At 38.1% G+C, this 23,667-nt stretch overlaps 1 protein-coding gene across 1 annotated transcript; it reads right to left on the bottom strand.

Moving 5' to 3' along the window:
- Positions 1-207: 207 nt before the first annotated feature.
- MDH1 (malate dehydrogenase 1) lies at positions 208-18,145 on the bottom strand. Its single transcript, XM_063078302.1, has 9 exons — positions 18,030-18,145; positions 13,003-13,101; positions 11,960-12,056; positions 9,667-9,842; positions 7,714-7,836; positions 2,286-2,462; positions 1,643-1,756; positions 993-1,082; positions 208-549 (listed from the first exon to the last, which is right to left on the bottom strand). Exons 1-9 carry the CDS (start codon positions 18,030-18,032, stop codon positions 424-426), a joined length of 1,005 nt encoding a protein of 334 aa, XP_062934372.1. The 5' UTR covers positions 18,033-18,145; the 3' UTR covers positions 208-423.
- Between the last annotated feature and the right edge of the window lie 5,522 nt (positions 18,146-23,667).

The raw sequence follows: 23,667 nt of genomic DNA, 5'->3' as shown, positions 1-23,667 counted from the left end.
TTGATTCATTCATTATCACAATGTGGTTTCCCTATTCTGTTTAAACATAAGAGGGTTATGCTTTACCTTGTAACATTTTCCAGTTTTCTGCCTTTTCCTGCTTTAAAAAAAAAAAAAAAAATCACATCCCCTTAGGTGAACTGGGGAACACACAAGTTTATTTTCTGAATAAACACTAACATTAGCTAGAAATTAAGTCTGAGTCACTTTCACTGGAATATATATTTTTATTTAGGATGCAGCACTAACAGCATGATAAACTGTCACTCACAAATCTGTACCGAGAAGCACATAATCTTTAAAATGTGCTGTTTTTCACAAGTAGTTTAAGTATAGCATTATTATTATTTGGTACTAGAATCAAAGACGACATTTAGATTCTTCAGCTTTGGAGCATTCAGTAACATCAAAATGATTGTTTAGTCAGGCAGAGGAGAGAAATTCAAAAGCAGTTTCTTTTTCTTCTGCCAGTTCCTTTGCAGTGAGATCCATCTTCTCACGTGAGAAATCATTAATAGGGAGACCTTCAACAAACTTCCAGGTCTTATTCTGTTTGAAAATAATTGCAAATAAGAGATTTACAATTAAACTAGAACTGATCTTCCAGCAAGCAACAACGTAGTTTGAATTTGTATCTAGAGATACACGTATTTTAAAGTCTGATTCTAAATAAGTAAGTCAAAACCCAGATCTTAATTAACAGATAATTCTGATAAAAACTCAACACTTGAAAGGATACTATTTGAACGTATCCAGTATTAGACGCATAATAACAATATGTCTAGTAAGAATCTTGCTTTCCAGATTAACGCCTGATTGAATCTTACTTTTCAGATTAATTTAAATCTTTTAATGACCTGAAATTGTGATACACACAATTTTAAAGCTGCGAAAAATGTTTAATTTAAAGAACAACTTTCTAGACTAAATTATACCATTCTGAAGAAAATCATACTTTCCCACATTAGGGAAATAACTCCAAAATACCTTACCTTGATTACAACAGGGAACGAGTAGAGCAGATCATCAGGAATACCATAGGAGTTGCCATCAGAGATAATGCCCATAGACACAAACTCTCCCTGAAAATAACACTGTTTTACACTCTCATGGTGTACAGGGATTAGTTTACACAGCTGACACATGAATTAACAAAATTAAACCAGATGACACTTTCTTACTATGTACGTAACTTCATTACTGTATAAAGAACCATCCCCAGCACCAGGCACTTCTATGACAAGATAATTTTCATGGATATCATCTCTTTTCACTCTTTCAAATCGTGTGAAGTAGGCCAGAGAGACATAAAATCCTCATTTTACACATGAGGAAGCTGTGGCCCAATATTGGTTTTAAGAAGGAAAAAGTCACCCCTACCATGTGTCTGGCATTGAGCTAGGTATTTCCATCTATAATCTCATTTAACCTTCACAACCCTGTGGAGTAAATGTCATGTAAAAGACAACAAAACAGCTCAGAAAGGTTAGATAACTTTCTCAAAGTTACTCAGCTAATAGGCACCTGAGCTGGCAAAATGGACCTACTCTGCCTGACTACTAAAGTTATGTTCCTTCTACACTACAGTAGTATCAGGGGACAAAAATAAAAGAGTGGCCTGTGTAAATCACTGAGTCCTCACCTCTGGGGTTCCAAACCAGATGTCTCTAACATGGTCAGATATCGCTTTCGCAGCAGACATTGCACTGGACAGTTTTCGAGCCTTGATGACATCAGCACCACGCTGCTGCACAGTCTGGAGTGGGGGCAGGCAAAGGCAGCAGTGTTACTTGATCATGATAGCAAAATTTTCATTAATTCCAAGTGTACCCTGGGGTGAAAGGCTGTGACCATAGCTTAATGTGTTCTCTTCAAAATCATGGAACTAACCAATGTTGGTCTTACTAATCTATATCAGTTATAAGCACCAGTCTTTTTGAAAAGAGAAAACTACAAATCCCCATAGAACATTTACCACACTTTATACAAAGAAATGAATCTTGGTATAAAGATAACCAGATGACTAGATGGTATTCTAGTTTTTTCCCACTTTGACAATCAATCTCAACTGCTATACAACACTTCAGATCAGAGAGAATCATTACTGGCTTAGCATGATCCCAAAAGAAAGCTATGCAGCCATCTAAGCAACTGTGAAAAGCCTGCTCTCCTTGAGGTCCCCCCTTCCCCCACTGTTTGGAGAGACACTCAGGTCAGCAGTGTGTGTGTCTCTCAAGAGTTCTTTATGCTTGGCTGTTAATAGGGTTCACAGATTTTTTTCTTACCTTGATGAATTCTCCTTTGAGCCAGCTGTCATCTTTCAGAGCTTCATAAACACCAACTTCCTTTCCTTGCAATTTCACCTTGGCATGGTTGACATCTGGATATTGAGTTGAGGAATGGTTTCCCCAGATAATGACATTCTTTACATCATCAGCAGTCACACCAAGTTTAAGAGCAATCTAGTTAAATTTTAAACAATAGATTACTTAGACAAATGCTTTTTATTTTAAATTATAACTTGTTTAACAAATACCCTTAAGATAAAAAGCTTCTAAACTTCAAGAGAACACAAGAGTAGTACTAATTTGTAAAAAGTGCAAATTTTATTGCTTGGTGATTTCCTAAAACAGCTTAAAGTATTAACAACTATGAACTTGAAACATTATGGGGCAGAATATTCAAGAGTAGACAGTATCCTATAGTTTGTGATTAACTGATTAGTACAGTAGATTTATCAAATATAAAACATCAACCAAAAGGTTAATATTTCTTGACTATGTAAATGTGATTTCTTTGGTTGTTAACACTTATGGGGTGAAGTCTTCTCACCACTTTAGAGCAATGAGGTATTTAGGTACTTTCTTCATATTTAGGTGAAACTTTGATTATCAAAGTATGATTGTCCTCAATTCATCGATAAGGAAACTGAAGAGGTTCAATATAACACACACACACACACACACACACACACACACACACACACACACACACACACACACACACACACACACAAATTGTAAGAGATGTAACAATCTCTAGCTATAGGTTCAGAAAGCACTTTAGGATCCTGCAGTGCCTTGCAATCACATGTACTATAGTAGCCACAGAAAGGATTAGAAAGTTATGTCTCAAAAGATTTAAATAAAATCAGCTTGCTTATTTTGTCATTTTCCTGATAAGGCTATCTGCAGAAAAAAATTATGGTTAGGTGTATGTATAATCTGTTTCTAATCAGATAGCTGAATTTATGATAAACCAGAAGGGAATATGGAAAAAAATCTTAAAAGTTCATCTGCTCGGGTGACATTGTGGGCAATTTTTCTTTCCTTTATGTAACAATAAGAATGGGGAAAAAAATTAGTGTGCCAGAGTCCATAGCTTTAGTGCACAGAAAGAAAAGCAGCACTACACCAAAGTTCTGTTTGAGTTGGTTAGGGTGCTGCCTTGCAACGCCAAGGTCAAGGGTTCTGATCCCCGTACTGGCCAGACACCAAAAAAAATATTAAAGGAAGAAGTTCTATTTGAGCATTCACCATATAACAAAGGGAATATACTTTAATATTTTAAAGAAAATTTAAAAACAAAGATAGTAACAGCTGCAAACTTGAAACAACCCAAATGTCCTTCAAGAATGGTTAAATGAACTGTGGTACATCTAACTTACATAAAGGAATAAATGGGATAAGTGGAAAAACAACAAAAAGGAATGAACTATTAGATAGAAGCAATGACTTGGATGGATGTTAAAGGCATTCAACTGAGTGAAAAAAAGCCAATCTCAAAAGGTTCCTTAATGCATGATTCCATTTTTATAGCATTCTCAAAATTATAGAGGTGGCAAACAATTGGTAGTCAGGAGTTAGGGAAGGAGAGGGAGGTGCGACTACAAAGGGAAAGCGCGAAGCAGTACTTCTGTGGGTGATGGAGAAATTCTGTACCTTGACTATGGTGCCATTTATAGGAATCTATACATGTGATTAAATATCACACAATCAATCACAAAGACATACAAAAAATGAGTGAATGTAAAAACTGGTGAAATCTGAGTAAATCTACTTAATAGTACTGTGGTAGTTTAATCAATTTCCTGGTTTTGATAATGCCATACTTATGAAAGACGCCACCACTGGGGGAAGCAGGGTGATGGGTACATGGGACTTTCTCTGTACTATTTTTGTACCTTCTGAGTCTATAATTATTCCAAAATAAAAAGTTAAACAACAAACAAACAAACAAACAAAAAACCCCAAACAAAACCCAACCAATTAACCAAAAAGGATAAAGATGAAAAAGTTGCTACCTAAAATGCTTGCACTGACCTGACTCACCTTCACACTGATTTATTTGGTTAAGTAAGAAAATAGTCTTTGTTTTCACTATGACCCTTAAACTAGTTGAGACTCATATCTTAAATGCTAAAATAGTTGGAAAATCTAAAAAAATTAACTTAAAAAAATTCTTTGTTTTTGACATTTTAAATCATTTCTGACCTCTGCAAGTATTAGGACTACTATTAGTTTTTGCAAATTAGTCGATGGTTGATTTCTGGGGTACCCAGGTATTTATCTGCTTAGCCTTTGAGGTAGAGTTGTGCGCTGTTCAATGAGTACTGTTTATTGTGTGTGCAGTGTGACCTGAGAGGACTTGGGAATAACTGCCCTTATACCTATATTTAGCTGACATTGTAGATAAAAAAGGAAATCTATGCCTGGGTCAAATAACCCAAGTTGTATATTACCAAGAACTTATAGCCTATAGGTACTCTGCATGTCAACTTCAAATGCTCCAAAGTACAGTCAAGACAAACTGCCTCTGCCCTCTTCTCCCTATAGCTTTCTTGGCTCCCCTTACTTCCTTTGTGCTATTGCCCACATACTCTTGTTGCTTTGATCTCTAATATATAGAATCTCTTACCTACAGCTAATCCAATTCATTTTGGACAGCAAAGGCCAGGTACTTTGTACCACGCAGATGTAGTTTCTAAATGTCACTTGTGTCAGGGCTAGTCTAAATTAACACATAACCAGGAAAATAGTTCCATGTTCACTTTCATATCTGTCATATAGATCTGTGAAAATTTTTAACTAATTCTCCAGCCCTAGTAATTTTCTTCCCCTTGATACCAGCCAACTGGTATCACTGTCAAACTACATTGTCAGCAGACATATATACAGCTCTGGTTTGCAAATACACTCTGGAATTCTGCAGGTGATAAACAGTCACTACACTGTTAGCTAAGACCTCAACATTTCAAAAGAAGTTATTTAAGACTAGTAATCACTTATGTTAGAAAAATTTATCTTCAGGTTTGTTATTATTCTCACTGGATAAATAACTTCTCTAAGAGGAAGAAAGTGCTCCTTCAAAAACTTCCTAAAAGCTCTCACTGTGCCAGAACAACATGCTGAAACAGTGCCTAATGAATGGCTGTAAATAACAAAGAACATGCCCCAAAGGCAATGGTTAAAGTTTGATGAGAGAGCTTCTTTCTTCCCTCTTCGCTCATTCAGACTTTTGTCCCCACAAGGAAAACTATTTCAGGCACTGGGACCAGGTCACCTAGTAGTACCTTGGGAAGCAGGATTCTCCAATGTCTGCTTCCACCAAGCCTCAGGTAAAACATCAAAGATGGAGGTTTGTTAGTTTCGTCATTTTACCTCTTTCTTCCTGTAGGAACTAAGTAAGTAACTCTGGCAATCCAGAGTCTACAACTGCAATATGTATAATATCTTTTTCCTTTACAAGTTGTCCCATGGTAGCCAAATCTCCTGTCTCCAGTCCTTTCAACAAACTCCCATTCCCTCCCAGCCACCTGAGGCAGCCCATAGCCCAAAGCTTCTCAGGGAATATTTGCATTTTAAGCTTATTATCCAATGATGCTTTAAATTAACTAGAATATCGAAAGAGGTATTTCTGAGGTGTGGCTCTTCTCAACTTTAGTCTATATCCCTCTTAATAATAAAAACAAAATTAATAATAATAACAGCAGCCAATCTCTATCGCATTTTACTGTGTGAGGCACCATGTTAAGGGCTTAAAATGGACCTTTTTTCATTTAATCCTTGTAACAACTCTCTGAGGTAGGTACAATTATTATTCTATTTTATAGCTTGAATACACTTCCTCAAGGCCACGGAGCTAGTAAGTGGACTTTGGTCACTTGATGCCATTATGTAAGTATACCCACAAGGGTTTGGAGTCAGGCAAATCTAGGTGGTTCCATCATTTACTAGCTGTATGACTTTGAGTAGGTTCCCTGACCTCTCTGGGCCTCAGGTTTCTTACCTGTAAAACAGGAATAATAATAGATACCTCATATGGTTACTATTAAGAATTAAACAAAAAATTACACGTAAAGCATTCAGCCTGCACAGAAGCTTAACAAATGTAAATTCTTTTCTCTTTCACTAGATATTCCAGAGCTGAAAGATGATCAATTCTCATTTTAAGGTAGTGATTTTTCAACTTAGGCCTCACACCATCTTCTGCTTAAAAATAGTTTTCCTGAGGACCGTGGCTCACTTGGGAGAGTGCGGCACTGGTAGCGCCAAGGCTGCGGGTTCAGATCCTATATTCGGATGGCTGGTGCGCTCACTGGCTGAGCGTGGTGCAGACCACACCGTGCTGAGGGTTGCGATCCCCTTGTCGGTCCAAAAAAAAAAAAAAAAAAAAAAGTTTTCTTGAAACTAAATAAATTTGTCTTCTCTAGAAGAAAAAGCACTTAATTCATAGATCTGTACTTGTATAGCAGTGATGACCTGTGGAAGAGGAGGAGGGATGGCCAGGAAAGAGCTAGGGAAAAGGAAAAGAGATTAAATCTGAGAACTAGAACTTTATCATTACTTCCAAGGGCACCAGGACCAGTTAGATCTGAGAGAGCCTAGGAAGCTAGCTCAGATGAGTGGCATGAATTTTAATTTTTTTGAAAAGCTATTGTTAATCCCCCAGTCACTGATTCCTTCGCATATTTATTCAAGTCTCCAAGGGGAAGGAAAATTAACAATTAAAATTCAGCTCCTAAGTAGCAAAAGTAGGAAATTTTATGGACTCACATAGAATATTAAAAATACATAAAATTGGAAGTTAAATTAAGTATTAAATTAAAATTAAAATCTGAATTTGATTGCTTAGCCACAGGGAAAAAGCAGAACCACACAAACAACAAAGGTGAAGCCTTTCTTTTCATAATCTACATATCTGACAAAAATAAACTAAAATTTTGTACCATAATGTGAATTATTTACATTACTAATTTTTTTTTTCTTTTGTCTTTTTTTGTGACCGGCCGCACCGCGCTCAGCCAGCGAGTGCACTGGCCATCCCTATATAGGATCCGAACCCGCGGCAGGAGTGCTGCTGCGCTCCCAGCACTGCACTCTCCCGAGTGCGCCACGGGGTCGGCCCTACATTACTAATTTTTAACTACTGCAGCAAGAGAACCTTACCAATTGCATTTAAATATAGTTAGCAACCGAAATATAGTTCGAGATAAACTTAAGTAGGAAGTCCAGCCTCTGGTCCTTAAAAGAACAGATTTAAAAACTCCCTAACAAAATTTAATAACAATTTCTTTCTAATTTAATAAAAGTAATAGTTTCCCACTAAACAAAAACAACAAAAGAGCACAAACTAAGATTCAGTTATTTTAAAAGTGAGAGAAAAAGGTTTTAAAGTTGAACATCTACAAGATGTAAAAGGCATTTTTCTTACTTGAGCTTTTGCTCGGTTGTGATCCAAACGAGTCAAGCAGCTAAAGTTCTCCTTGGGGATGGAGGGCGCTGACTTGGAGGCCGTCAGGCAGTTGGTATTGGCTGGATTTCCCACGACGATAACCTAGGATGTACGGGAGGCACAGAAGGGTTACAGACAGTATACAAATTAAACTATCTTAGAACTTGACTGAAAAACGTGTAACAGGTAGTCTTTGCACCAAGTTTGGATGAACCAAATATATATAGTTACCATTATAGTTTGTAGTAGGTTTTATCCTCCCTTCTAAAAACCTTTTTTTTTCTGTGCCTTGTGAGTGCTTGGTGTCACTACTGATACATCTATTTAATAGAACCACCATTATGTATATAAGTCACTTTCCAAGTGGCAATTTCCAAGACTTAAGGTGTATGCCTTTGTTTTGTTTTTGTACCAAAACAGAGACAGAGCATTTTTCTACTTGCCATGAAAAACAAGTCATCTAAGGCTCTGTTTCAGTTTGATTCATTCCTAAAACTTTCATTACTATAAAAGTAGTCCAAGAAAAGAAATTCTAATTGTGTTGTTTATTTAGGATAATTTGCCTCTATGAATTAAGTGTTTCTCAAATTTGCCTAATCCTAAGAATTACCTGAGTTATTTGCTAAAATACAGATTACTAGTGTCAACTCCCCCACCCCACCCTGATGTAATGAATCAATCTTTAGGAGAAAGAACTTCAGGCTATTTTTTTGTACTGGGGAGGTTTGGGAAACACTGAATTACAATACAACATACGAAAGTGTATACATGGACTTTTTTCAAGTTATGAAAATCTTTAATAAAATGATAACCTAAAAAACTTATTTTGAAATATCAAATTTATGGACTAGCTACAAGCATATTAACAAAACTAACTCCCATATCCCCTTTACCCAGATTCTCCCAAATTGCTCCAGCTCTAAACACACACACACAATCTTTACTCTTTTTTTGGCCCATTTGAGAGCAAGCTGCAGGCAAGACACTGCACTTCCCTAAGTATTCCAGTGTTAGTGAATATTTCCCCCAAACAAGGACACTTCGTGGAGTGGTACTACGCAGCCTGGATTCTAACAATCTGACCAACCTTGTGATCTTTTACTTAGAGACCTGTAGACTTCTACTCAGCCCATTTCTATTGTTTTCTGTTACTGGGTATAGAAAATAAAAGTTAATTGTTCAAAATGAAGTCCACAGAAAGCAAAAATACAGACGTCTATGAAGTGTCACAGACAGAATAATATAATTGGCAACTTTTAAAATCTTATAAAATTTTCTTTTACCTTTTTTGAACTCAGCACAGGGAAGTGTATTAAGTCAGTAAAACCTCTAATGAGCAGGACTTTTTGCTGTGACAATTAAGTTCTAGTTAATTGATAGTTCTTCGGTAAAAAGAGGTTTATTGTAATACTGAGACAAATTTAGAAACTAAAGTAAATAGATCAAATACAAAGAGACAGAATAGGAAGTCATACTGACTCAATTCTTCAAAAAACAAGCATATTAGAATTCTTCTGCATTGAGAAAATCTGAGCATTTAGGAGCCATCATCTCCTATCACTGAGAACAAACACACCTTACAGTCATCTTTCTCCACAATCACACATGCATTAATCCAAATGTCTGAACAAATACCCCCATGCAGCAAAAAGGCACTAGAAAGCTCTGTGCCTTTGTTATAGGTTTAAGTACTAATATTAAATTTCAATGCTGTAGTTATAAGCAAAATATTTTTGGGCACTCTGAATATGTTTCTACATAAGAAAAAACCCCAGAAAGGGAGAGCTTATCAAGTAAAACTCTGTATTTGTATTTACTGACAATGGCACAGACTGGAAAAAAAATGCAAACAATTTTGTTTTCACTTAAATGGTGAAAACAGAAGTTTCAAATGCGAATAATAAAAACCCCATAAAATACTGTGGTGGTCACCTTAACTGACTTCTTGGCATATTTCTCCAAGGCTGCACCCTGGCATTTGAAGATTTTCACATTTGCTTTCAGTAAGTCTTTTCTCTCCATGCCTTCCCTTCTTGGCATAGAGCCCACAAGAATAGCCACATCCAAGTCTTTGAAGGCAACCTCTTCTTTATCTGTTGTGATGACTTCTGCAGACATGGCAATAAATATGCAGAACTACTTAAACACCAAAGCCTGAAGTTTTCTTTTTCATATTAAACCTACCTATTAATTCTTTCACTTAGTAGCAAATGTTTACTTTTACCTATCACACTGATATAAATTTCAGGGGCCTAAGAAAAGAAAGGTAATATATTAATTTAAATATCAAAAACATCAGCAGAAATGTCAATAAATTTTTTGTTGTTGTGGTGGTGGCTGGCCAATACAGGGATCCAAACCCTTGACCTTGGTGTTATCAGCACCATGCTCTATCCAAAGAAATGTCAATACATTTATTTTGCTTTTCCTATTTCAATAATTACCTCAATTTCAAAAATTCTACTGTATTTATTTTTTATAATCATATATGATGCAAGGTATAATATGATAACTTTCGGAGCTACATTCATTACTCACATTAATTACCACAGATAATACAAGAGAGCAACTAATTCACTTAACCTTTAAACTACAATTACTTTAAGATACCAACCACAAACTAAAAAAATAATAAATGTTTATTGATGAGTTTTGTGCCAGAGATAATGCTATAAAGTTTACATTATTATCAAATTTAATCTTCACATTTTACCGATGAAGACACTGAGGCTCAAAGAGATTAGCTGCCATCAAAAGATAGTGGGGCTGTAAGTCCAGCCCAGGTCGGTACAGAGTTCAACCACAATGCTACAAGTGTTAGTCCAATAAACACACATCACTTGCTTTTTTGATTAAAGAACATATATCATTGGTCTCCTTTGTGTATAGTATTAAATGGGCCATGACCAAGATTCAGTATCTTCACTGGTAAATGTTTAGGCCAGTGAACTTGTGTCATAGTCAGGCTGCTATATGTCCCCAAATGTGACAGGAACACCAGATGGAGGAAAAGAAATATTCATCTTCCCCTTCCCAGCCATATATCCTTATTCGCACAACCTTCCCTACCCTGTCATATTCACAGCTGCCAGAGGACAAGATGACTGCAATCTGGGCCCACTACACACAGCAGAGGTAACTTAGCAAAGAAAGCAATACAAATAGGAAAGAGCAACAGAAGATGATTTGGAAACAGTTGTGGGTAAGGAAAGGGAGCCAGCAGAATAGCTTGGGCAGGGTAATGTATTCTTTTACAGAACTATGCAACCAAGAGTATCCTTTCCAGTAAATTTTTATTTAACAGATATGAGAATTTTGAGGAAGGTTTTTCTTGGGATGTATACATATTTTGCTCTGTGGAAACTTCTAGAAGAGTATCATTAATCCTTACTGAAAAAAAAAGACCATTATGAAGATATGGCTAAAAAAGAATATTCAAATTAGTTTACAATCTGATCTAATATTTTAATGAAACTTTCAATCAAATTTAAGACTTCTGTCTTACATTTGTGTATCAGTGCAATGATTATCAAAGGCACTTAGCAGAGCTGGCCAGTTAGCTCAGTTGGTTAGACTGTGGTGCTGATAATACCAAGCTCCAGGGTTCGATCCCTGTACCAGCCAGCTGCCACAGCAGGGGAGGAAAAAAGTCACTTAGCAGAACTCTGGTGAGCTTTTTCAAACTATGCCATACACGATTAGGACAATTAACACTATGTCTCAACCTGATGACTGGCAGATGGGATGGGACCATACATGAAGAACTAACCAATTCCCAGGGCAGCATATGGCTCTAGAAGTCACCGTGCAGAACTGAAAAAGTATTCCATTACAGGATGCTACTATTACCATTTAATTAGACTTTAAAGAACAACATAAATGTAGACAATCTCAGGTGTAAAACCCTTGTGCAATATTATACTTAATTAGTAAAATTATTCTACTTTATTAACTATACTTTATAAATTATTTATTATACTTAATAAATTATATATAGGGCATGTTAAGGAAAAAAGTATAGTCCTTTACATGACACTGGTTGTTTCTCATTTTTATCTTATTTATTCTTAGTATACATTTAACAAGTGGTTATAATTCAAAAAGCAAAAAAAAAAAAAAAAAAAGATAAAATACTTTTATGAAATAATTTCTAATGGAGAGCCTTAATAAACATCTAAGAAATAAAATACTACAAAATCCCTTCTCCTCCAACTCTCCAACTCACCTTTCAGGAGGGGAAGGGCACAGTCTTGCAGTTCCATGAGGACACCATCCAGGACACCCATCATTGGGGTGATATCCAACAGCACAAGAATTATAGGCTATCAAATAGCAAAGACATCTTTCAGTGTAGGTTGTGTCATTTAGTCACAAAAAATTCCTTTCACATAGTTTTTGTTTATTTGGTGTGTATATGTATATAATTCCTATTATCTAGTCACAACAATTATTTTAGGAGGTCAGGTATCTAACACCATGTCACTTTCAGAAAAAAGAATATTATAAAAACATCAATGGTATGCTAACAGACACAATATGAGGAATCATCATTACAAATTTTAAAGGAGCACCCGAAAGAAACTTCAAATTGAAGTGATAGGGCCGAGCCCGTGGCGCACTTGGGAGAGTGCGGCACTGGGAGCGCGGCGACGCTCCCGCCGCGGGTTCGGATCCTATATAGGAATAGCCGGTGCACTCACTGGCTGAGTGCCGGTCACGAAAAAGACCAAAAAAAAAAAAAAACCAAATTGAAGTGATACACTGCAGCTTGCTTTTATGGTTAATAGCTGTATATGTGATTTCAATTCATGGAAAACTAAGCAGTATTTGGCATGAAGGAAGAACTTGATATCTGTCAGTCAAGAGAACGAAGAAATGCTTTAGAAAAGGATTTGAGTGTACATTAATCAGACATGCTGGAAATAGGGTTGCCTGCTTCCAACTGGGAAGCAGATTTCCTGTTTATCTTGGTCATTAAGACCACTTATGAACAATAAATTACCGATTCAGCAACTTTCTCTCCCACACCACAATCCCTAACAGTTATTGTCATTAGTGAGATCTTCCATTGACTGACACCTGCTGGTTGCACCAAGTGAACTAAATAAAATATATGGAATAATTCTGACTTGCAAAGTGTTTTCAGCACCTGGAGGGGTGCATATAAATACCTGACCAGCTTCCATTCACAATGTTTACAATACTTATTACATTTATTACAATACTCTTACTCTAATCAACTTACGATCTATAGACACTAGCCCTTACCTGGTCTTTACCAAAGACAGACCCATTTCCAATACTGTACAGCAGTGAATACGCAATTTGACCAGCTGCTCCAGTTACAAGGACTCTAACTGGTTCAGGCTGCAATGAAAAAGAGCCATTAACATTTTATTAAAAAGTGCTGTTTGATCCTAAAAGTATTCAGGATTTTTTCTTAATAAAACAACTACATACTTCAAAGTAAATGTAAAAGTTTAAAATCTCTTCACGTCTGGCTTGTTGGAAAACTAACTGACTTGTTCCAGTAAATACAGTACGCACAAATCAACTAAGCAACTTATGGAACACGTGTCCTTTGGCTGTATGTTAATGTGGCATTACTTAACTCTCACTTACAGGGAGCCAAGTGTTATCCCAGATTTACTTACATAATCTTATCTACCTTTTTTGGGATATTTTACCACTAAAATAGGCCTAATAATGCTGATATATGCATTATATGGTGATACAAACCCTGCCAGCCACTAGAGCCACTAAATCCTTATGTAAATCCCCCATTTCCATCTGCTTAATAGAATCCTTCACAACAGGAAGAGGAATAACAGCAGTCAAAACATTCCATTTACATTGCATCGAAATGTTTTAATAAAACAATTAATCATGCTTTGAGGGCTGGTCTATTAGCTCAGTTGGTTAGAGTGCAGTGTTCTAACACAAAGGTCAAGGGTTCAGATCTCCATACAAGCCAGCTGCAAAAAAAAAAAAAATGTTCTCACTCATGTGGAAGCTAAGAATGTTGATTCCACGGAAGTGGAGTAAAATGGTGGTTGCCAGAGGCTGGGAAAGATGGGGGGAGGGGCAATAGTGAGAGGTTGGGGAAGGATACAAAAATCACAGCTAGATAAAGGAATAAGATCTAGGGCTCTATAGCAAAGATGACTATAATTAACCACAATTTACTGCATATTTTCAGTTAACTACAAGACAGGATTTTGAATGTTTCCAACACAAAATAATGATAAATATTTGAAGTAATGGAAAAAGAAAAAAAAAAAAAAAGATCAGTGGCCATCAGGCTTTCAGGGGAGGAGGAAGGGAGGGAGTGAAAAGGCAGAGCAGAGGATTTTTGGGGGCAGTGAAAATATTCTGTATGATATTGTAATGATGAATATATGACATTATGTATTTGGCAAAACCCATAGAAGTGTACAGCACAGGGGAACCCTAATGTAAAATTTAGTTAATAATAATGTGCCAATATTGATTCATAATTTATCAAATCTACCACACTAAAGTAAGATGTTAAAATAGGAGAAACCGTGTGTTGGGGGGTGGTGGTATATGAACTATCGTTACTTTCTGCTGAATTTTTTTTGTCAATCTAAAACTGCTATAAAAATGAAGTCTATTGCATAAATAAATAAATGAATAAAAACAATCACGCTTCAACTTAACTATCTGGAGGAAGAAAAATAAGCCTTTATTTTTTTATTTAAGGAGAAACAAAAAACGTGAGAAAATAATGCCTGGGTTATAACAAGTTTTAGTATTAAACAATAATAACAGCAGCAACATGTAGTGACAGCTAACAACCTCATGCTGAAGAAAAATTATTTTTGAAAGGGAGGGAGGAGACATACAAAGAGCATAATAGTTGTACCAGAGAGAAGCAGCCTTACAGATTTCAACATATCTTCAACAAAATACAGACATATGGACAAAAATAATAATATAATCTAAGTGCTTTATTTTATTTACTGCTTTGTCCCAACTGCCAAGGACAACGACTGGCTCGTAGCTGGAGCCCAAATATTTGCTGAAGGAATAGCTGGATCTTGTAAAAAGTACTACCAAAAAAGATAATTGTTTGGAAGCATATCTAACACACTTTAAAAATTTTAAAGATATCTTGTTTAAAAAATTTTAAGATATGTTATATTGAGAAGTTTGGAAATTTAGTGTTTTAGCTATAGTTAGCAAAATTATTTGTCACTAGTTCTAAAGATATAGTCTTATAAATCAACTGATGGACTGTTATCTCATTAATTCACTCATTAAATAATACACCACAGAATCCCTACCATGTACTTGGTACTATTTCAGGCCAGGGAATCCACTAGTGAACCACATGAAGGAAACAAGAGAATAACCCAACTAAAACAGTGGGCTAGAAAGGCAGTAGAGACCAGCAGTTAAAGAGATGGCCTCCGGAGCCAGACTTTCTGGGTTTAAGACCTTGCTCCATAACTCATTAGCTGTATGCTTTTGGGCAGAGTTATTAAACTCTCTTTATTGTTTCCCCACAGTAAAATGGAGATAATAGCAGCAGCAGCTACCTAACAAATAGAATTAACAAAGCACTAAAAACAGTATGTAGCAAGTACTATAGTCACAGGTCTGTCACCACAGAAGTTCCCCCTAAGGTCTCTGGTGGCCTGTGGTTTTCTATCACTCTCTTCTAGGCTGTGAAGCCCCCTTGAGGACAGTCTGCCTCGGACTCAATTTTGCACTCCTGTACAGTTTATTTTGTTGTCACTCCTATGTACACAATCAAATAATTTCCTCCTTCAAAAAATGTGTTCAATAAATACTTGTTAAATGAATGAAGGTAAGGGAAAAGAAAAATATAACACGTGAAACGAGGGGGAGATTGAATATCACTATCTACAAAGTTTATTTAACCTCCCAGAAATGTTCAGAACAAAGCAGTAAAGTTTAGGAGTTAATTTTAGCTAGTGAAAATATGTTCACAGCGTCACAGTCCTTACTGAAGGGGTTTAACTAACTCATGAACAGCTACTAATTCCATCTCAGCAGCCTCCTTTGGTATCTTTGGAGAAATTATTTTCACAGGTAGGTAATTCCATCTTGTTAAAAGTAGCATGAAGCCTAGGTTAGTGTCTGAATGTCTGATGAAAGTGCACATTTGATTCTTTCAGCTCTTTTGCAATACAGCAGTTGAAAAGGAGGGTGGGAGAATCCCACTGACTTTTCACAATGTTACAATGTGAACACAGGTTACTATTCTTTGCTCAGATGGCTGGGCAGTTTGCCAAGATCCAAAGAAGAAATGTCTTTGCTCTTGGCAGGGCACTAATGACCTTCCAGCAGATGCAGGCTCTGTCTTACACGTGTTGAAGTCTCAGTTGTAAAGCTTGAATTTAAGTGTTCCTTCTGTTATTCCACAGAAAGATCCTTTTGTACATTCTAATATATATATATATAACTTACATTTATTTCGGTAATACAAAAGCCAGGCAGTATCATTCAGATTCCTTCAGTTTATTTTGCTGTTACTCCCTATGGACACAAGCAAATAATTCCCTCCCTCAAAAAACTGCTTTGAATTGGCTTACAAAAGACGGCTCTTTTCTAACTCAGTGACTGTTCACACAGTCTCCCAGGAGGCAGGGAGGTTCTGAGTCATGTGAGAGTTTGCTGTCAGTCCCAGCAAACTAACAGAATGATTATTCCTCTCAATCTCCTTGTTATCTGGCACTCCAGTGACCTTCCAGGGGTGAGGCCTGCCTTGGTGTACTGTGTAGCAAAAATTACACAAGAATCCCGTGCACAGAATCTGTGTAATCTTGGGAAAATCATTTGACCTCACCAGGCTACATTTTAAGATTAGATGAAATAATCTCCAAATCCCCTTCCAATTCTAGAATTCCAATATTCTGAATTGTGAGGAATAAACCTATCAGGTAATCTACATGCTCATAACATAGTTGAGTTTGTATATGCAGTATGAGCTGGTATAATACAGAATCTCAGCTATTAAAATTAAATGTTCAGAATGACTTGATAAGTATGTGACACAATATGGTAAAATGGAAAGAGTTTGAGACCCTTGGGGCAAACTGTTGTGTGACCTTGAGCAAATCACATTCTCTCTGGATCTCAATAAACTCAATTTTAAGATCTGAAGTGGGGAGACTTGTCGAGACGATCTTCAAAAGGTCCTATCCAGCTCTAAAATTATAAAGTCCGAGGTTCTCTGATAAGTACCTCTCCCTTCTTGCTAAGATTATTAAGACAGAAACCATAATTTAAATGGCTAATTATGTTATCTGACAAAATAAGCAGGAAACCTAGGTTTAACATTTACTGGGAATTAGTAACCGTCCCCACTGGCCCTCCCTTATAAAGGCAGAGGTTGTAATTCCCTTGCCTTGAAAACATCTTTTCAGATTCTAGGAAATTTCCAATTCATTCAAACATTTCCCCAAACTTCCTACCCATTTTAGTATTTTTAAATAAAGAAGGAAAAATAATCTCAACTATAAATACAAGTACTGAAGCAATTTTTCTCTGCTGCCAAATGTCACCTTCAAACAGTACGCAGATTATTCCTACGTCAGAGTTCCCTCACCAACCTCTCTCTCCCTTTCAGCAGAGAGAAGATATGGAGATCTAGGTATCCAGATCTTCGACAAGATGGTTATACTGTGTTACATTTAAAAGTAGTGCTTCTGGAATTCATAACATGCAGATCAGTAAAGAATATCTGCACGTTATTTGGCTAGTGATGCCGTCAATTCAACATGTCCTGGCATTACAAAAGGAGATCAATGAACAGGTTTTAAATAACATTTTGTGATATTAGACATGGCGGAAACACGTCTCCTGAAAACGTAGGTCGTAATCTGGAGCACCTGGTAAGCACTACCTTTACAGTCGAGGGCCTTTTGCTTTAAAGTGCTTAAAAGCAGAAAAAGAAATTAGGGACCAACCCTCCCCTCCCGTATCAAACCTTATAGCTCTTATCGTCCTTCGGAGAAAATCCGCAGCCTAATATTTTGTACCCCCGCCATGCAGCAGGATTGAGGTCGCGCCTCTCCAAGGACAGCGATTTCTAAGAGCCCTTCTAAGAACCCCCTACGTGGATATCAACCCCTTTCCAGTTACTGGGTTACTGCGACAATCTCCAGAAGATGAGTCGGGGCTTTCCGAAGGGCGCGAAGGACAGCACCTTGCACAGCCGCTTCCCCAAAAGCTTTCAAGCGCAAGAAACCTCACACAAGGGCGCGGAGGCCGGAGGTGGGCAGGAACCGGGGGCCCACACTCACCATGATTCGGGACTGCGCGTACAATTCCTGCACCTGCTCCTGCAAAGCGAGCCCCGGACAGTCAGGTCACCTCTACAGCAGCACCTACTCGGGGAGGGCGAGCGGTCTTGGCGAGAAATGGCTCAGTTCCCGATCGCGGCGCCCTCTGGGAACTGTAGTTCACACTGCCCTGGTTCTGGCACACTCTCCAAAGCATTTTCTTCAAGTGCCGAACTACACTTCCCGAGACCAGAGGGTCTTCTCACGCTCTTCTCCGTGCGCTCTTCGCCAACGCAAAGTAGTCCCCGAGGGCGAGCCGCTGTGATTGGAGGACGACTAGGAGCGCATGGCTCGGGCTCAGGAGGAAAGGGCCTGCCTGATGGCGCCCAGCAATTGGCGGGAGGCAAGGCGTGTGTTAACTCGAGGGAGGGGAAACAGACCCCTTAGAGACATGACCCGTATTCCAGTAGCTGAGACTCTATCCTCCCCCGGGCGAAAACGTGGGAGGTAAAGAAGCACCTTCCGCGAAGTAAAGCCGACTCGACCCGGAAACAATATCTTTTTAAAAAACTACTCACACAGTGGAGGGGCGGGGGAATTGATTTGTCGGCCAGACCGGACAGCTTCGCAGGTTGCTAAGCGACGAGGCGCGAGCGCACGCACACCGGGCCGCTGGGCGCACCTGAGGGAGCTGTGGCGGCCGCGACTCGGAGACCCAGTGCTCCTTTCCTAGTGCAGGGAGCCTGACGCCCCGGGAAGTGTCCGGCGAGGAGGTGAGGGGTTTGCGGAGACGCCCCCTCTGAGGCTTCCGGGGGCCGCGTGTCTTCCCTACTCCGGAGAAAGGTGAGCCCCGGCCGAGGGCAAGATGTATTCTTTTAAGCTTAGGGTGTGGAATGCAGTTGCGAAGGAGGTGCTCTACCTGGCGGCAGAACGCAGCTCGTCGGTCCCCTCTTTGCTCAGAGTATTAGGGGCGTACGAATGCGGTTTTCTGGAGGGCACAGTGCCCTGGAATTCGCGTCCCCCATTATCCCCCACCTTACCGCGCTGTGAAATACATCTTTTCCAAAGTTAAATCAAAAATATTGAGCGTCTACTTTATGGGAGGCGAGCCCCTCCCTTCCAGGACCTAACTTTCTCTAAGCCCTCCGGGAATGTTGACACTTCTGCCCATTCTCTTTTGAGAACTGGGTGCGCTTTAGACCGTCTTGACCTTTAAAGTTATGACTAACCTGCATTTCTCAGGAAAGAGCGGCAGCTGATTGGGAGACACTGGTTGTTTCAGGCAGAGTCTCAGCTGTTAAAACAACTTAAGACGTTTTCATTTAAAATTAACGATGCCCAAGAGAATTGTTGTGCTCTCTGAAAGCTCGTTTCGTGTGGATATGAAAAGGAAAATGTGATGCTCTGGAATAACGTACAAGTAATGAAAACGAATAAAATATTTATATTAGATAACAGTGGTATAACTTATGTTTTTCCTCTGTCACTGGTAAATGAACGTCAAGTGGTATCTTTCAGTTTTTCTCTATTTCAGTTTTGGAGGATTTACTAGTTTGGGAAAGAAATATAACGCCTTACCTTCCCACTTGATCATCTGTAGCGTTTATCATAGCTGGATGACTCTCCTCGTTGATTCATTTGACTTTCAAACAACATTCATTCCTGGTTTTTCTCTTTAGTCATTGATTGCCCGTTCTTAGCCCTTCCAAGTTCTTTTTTATTATCCCTGATCTCTTAACATTGGAGTGCCTGTATTCTTTGGCTACACACAATCCCTAAGTGACCTAATTCAGGAGTTTCATCTCTTCAAATGCTACCTCTGTCAGATCTTCCAGATTTATGTGTCTAGTGCTGGATTCCATATATTCCTGTGTCTAACTACTTGTTTTTTATTTCCACTGGTTTTCTGATAAGCATTATTTTCACCATTTTACAGTGTGTTTTACTGAACAACTGTATATAGAAGCATAACACCCCAGATAACATGATCTGCCCTCAGTTCCAAGATGTGGATGAGATTATGAAATTTCAAATTATAGAGTAGTAAAGAGCTGGGACTTCAGGTGGAGACTGGTTTAATAAATTGGCCAGGGAAACGTAGGGCAAGGGTTTTAGGATGTGGTGCACTCTCTTAGGCTCTGGGGATTCAGAAATGAATATGACCCAGTTTCTGCCTTTTCAGTATAGTATGGGACACCGATATGTAAACCCATAATGACAACATAGTGTGACCTGGTTAGCCAGGGCTTCATAAAGGAAGTGCTGCCTGATTGAGGACAAGTGGATATTCCTGCCAGGCAGCTAAGGTAGGTAGGAGGTAGAACCACATTTGCAATGTTGCAGTACAGTTTGGATTGGCAGTAAGAAAACATATACGAGGGTACTGAAAAAAGTTTGTGGAAAAATAGGATTAAAAAAATAAGACAAACCTTTCCATGAACTTTTTTGAAGTACCCCGGTACATGTTTTAAGTTCCTGATTTTTTTTTTTTAACCTAAGTCTCTAGAACTGCATTGTGGAATAATGTAGGCACTAGACATGTGGCTATTTAAACTTAATTAAAATTAAATAAAATTAAAAAGCCCAGCTCCTCAGTCATACTAGCAACATTTCAAGTGTTCAGTAACCACACGTAACAGAGTATGGAACAGTTTCATCATCACAGAAAGTTCTATTGCACAGTGCTGCTAGAACTTGATGGAAGAAAGGCATCAGCCAGAGCAGCAGCACATCTTTGTGGGAGCATTTCTTTTGCCCTTACATTCTCTATGGAGTTATAGCTTCTAGAATACTGACTACACAGGAAGGATCCTGTCAGAGGCAAGAAAGAATCCCAATTCTTGTCTTAACCAATGTCTTTTTATTCTGGAAGAATTCATGTTAACAGTCTCCGTGTGTCTGTTTAAAAGAATGTTTAGGAACATTGTACTGTCCTGGATCCTGAACCGGATTTAGTGTTAGCAAGCCCACATTTTCAGGAGGGGTTGAGAAAGCAGAGTCATTGCCTGGATGATCCTGAATAACATCTGTTTTTAAAAAATTAAGACATAAAAAAGAACCTGAAATGGATCAATTTATGGTTCTTGAGAGATGGGCAAGAGTGGAAAGAGCTAGACCTTGGCCGGTAACATAAATACGGGCTTGGACAGGGATAAGAGGGTAGGGGAAAAAAAAAGAAAGCAGTTGAGTGTGAAGAAATATCATATGTGAAGGTGAAAGGTGTCCAAAGACAATATTATAACAAATTTAATTATAGATCTAATTTGCTTTTATTTGCGATTCATGAATCAGGGCAGCCTCCATTGAACAAAATAGAATGAGAGCTCCCAGTGGGCAATGGCAGAACAGTGGGTTCTGTAAGGTGGGAACAGGGAAACAGAACAATAGAAAAAAAGCTGATTGGTTGACATCAGGTTACTTTTTATGTAAGGGTTAAACCAGAGGGGACTTCCTTACTGTGCAGATTCATGCAGAGGAGTCTTCCATCTCACACTGATTCTGGTAAATTGGAATCTCGTATTTCAAGGAAAAACTGGTCTGTTTTGGTGTCTGTCTGCTACCTTAGAGTTTCAGTTGATTACATGGTATTTAGCACAAGAGACTCCATTTTATTTTGTTCTGGTCTCCAGGGGCCTAGTTCAAGAGCTCAGTCCAAAATAATGGCCTCCCGTAATTTTTCTTTAACAGAAGGGAGGGAAAAAAATTTCACTAAACATATTCATTTGGATTATGCATTTTATACTTTAGCCAAACTACTTGCTGTTGCTCAAACATGTCCTGCAATTTTCTGCCTCCATACTTTATGTATGCTTTTTCCTCAACTGCAATCTCATACCCCACTTCTGCCTGTTAAAATTCATTCCACCAGGCTCTCTTCAAATGCTTCGGCCTTTATGAAGCCTTTCTTTTTTTAAAAAAAAAACCTCTTTATTATGGAAAATTTCAAACATACAAAATGGAGAAAGTAGTATAATTTTCTTGGTCCATCATCCAGCCTCAACAATTATTAACATTTTGCCATCTTGTTTTTTTAAAATCTACCTCCTCCTCTCTTTTACCCTTCCCCAACATTTTCAAACATACAGAAAAACTATACAATGAATACCTTTTATAGTAGTCCGAGTTCAGTCAGGAGATAGAACTATACCAGTTATTTGAAAATTTAATTTGATGAATAAACTAGAACAGGAGGGGTGGCTAACTACAAAAAGGAGTAAAAGAGGACTCTAAGGGGCCCAGAAGTAGCAGGTACGAAAGAGCAGATACTACTTATGGGATGAGGAAGAAAGACTAGGTGAGGGCTCTCTTCCCAAGGCTTGGATTCAGACCTCTTCAAAAAGGGTACATACCCTGTCTACCATGGTTACATGGTCTATAGTAGTACCCACTGTCAGCTGGTAGACTGGGCCCTGAGGCCACAGCTGGAGCTTGTCTCCTCAGCAAGACTGTTGGGCTCCCATCCTGAATAATAATGATAGCAACGGAGGACCAGAATCCAGAAGGAAAGCGTCTCCCTACTGCTTTCACCTTGCAGCATCACTCCATTGCCTTGTCTTGATAAAATTTAACATTCCACCAGATGACAAAAGAGAAATGTTTGTAGGGTCTAGTTCCAGTGTCACAAAGCAGGGCAAAGAAAGATTTGGAACTGAAAGATGGTAAATTGATAACTGGCATACCCATATGCTCACCACCTCGTTTCTGCAATTTTTAAGCATTTTGTTATATTTGTCATGTATCTAGTCATCTATCCATCTACAGGAAGTCTTTTTGGTTCCTCAGCCTGATGATCACTTTCTCTTAAATTTTGGATTTAAAAATGATTATTTGCAAAACTAATCTATGGTGGGAAAAAATCACTGACAGTTTTTTCCTCTGGGGGTGAGAGTTGGGATGGGGATTAACTGGGAATGGGCCTGAGGGGACTATTTGAAGTGATGGTAATGTTCTATATCTTGATAAGGGTTTCTTTTAGAGATCTTCGCCTTTGTCAAACTTTACAAATGGTACACTTAAGATTTCTGCATTTTGTGTTATGTGAATTTTACCTTAAAAAACCTCTGTACTGGCCAGCCACAAAAAACAAAACAAAAACCTGTAAAATTGATTAAACGTTAGTTAATTATATGCATGCCGAAGTGTTTAGGGGTGAAGCATATTTGTGCCTGCAACTTTCTTCGAAATGCATTAAAAAAATAAAATGGACTGATGGATGTATAGAGGAATGAATAATTATGTTCATAAAAAATTTAAATATGGATAAAGCAAATTTAGTAAAATGAGAAAATGCTATATAATAAAATGTTATAGAATTTAGGTAGTATTCACTGTGCAATGCTTTCAACTTTTCTGTATCAGTTATTAGACTGATAATTTCCTTGAGTTCAGGGACTGTGTGTGGTACATCTATATATGTCTCATAGAACATAACAGGATGTCTTCCTCACAATAGGTACAAGCAAAAATGTCTTTAAAATTGCCATTGTGGAAACTGGAAGACTAATGTTGGTGTAGTGAACCTAATCTGTTTCAAAGTTTTCTAGCTAAGTAGAATTCCTGTACATGCAAATTGTACTGGCAAAATTGTTACTGAGACCCCAAAGATCTGTTTGCTCACTCGCCATTGATTGAGAGACAAGTGTTGGTGTAAGGAAAAGTA

Source organism: Cynocephalus volans, chromosome 14 (genome assembly GCF_027409185.1).
Source record: "Cynocephalus volans isolate mCynVol1 chromosome 14, mCynVol1.pri, whole genome shotgun sequence".
Taxonomy (NCBI): Eukaryota; Metazoa; Chordata; class Mammalia; order Dermoptera; family Cynocephalidae; genus Cynocephalus; species Cynocephalus volans.
Note: the sequence above shows the minus strand (reverse complement) of the source record. Positions and strands in the feature narration are given on the sequence as shown.

Excerpts from the sequence above, each read along its gene's own strand:
- MDH1 (XM_063078302.1), bottom strand. Across the intron at positions 1,083-1,642 it reads TCTGGTTTGGAACCCCAGAG|GGAGAGTTTGTGTCTATGGG; the intron begins GTGAGGACTCAG and ends TGTTATTTTCAG. Across the intron at positions 550-992 it reads CGTTCCCTGTTGTAATCAAG|AATAAGACCTGGAAGTTTGT; the intron begins GTAAGGTATTTT and ends ATTTTCAAACAG.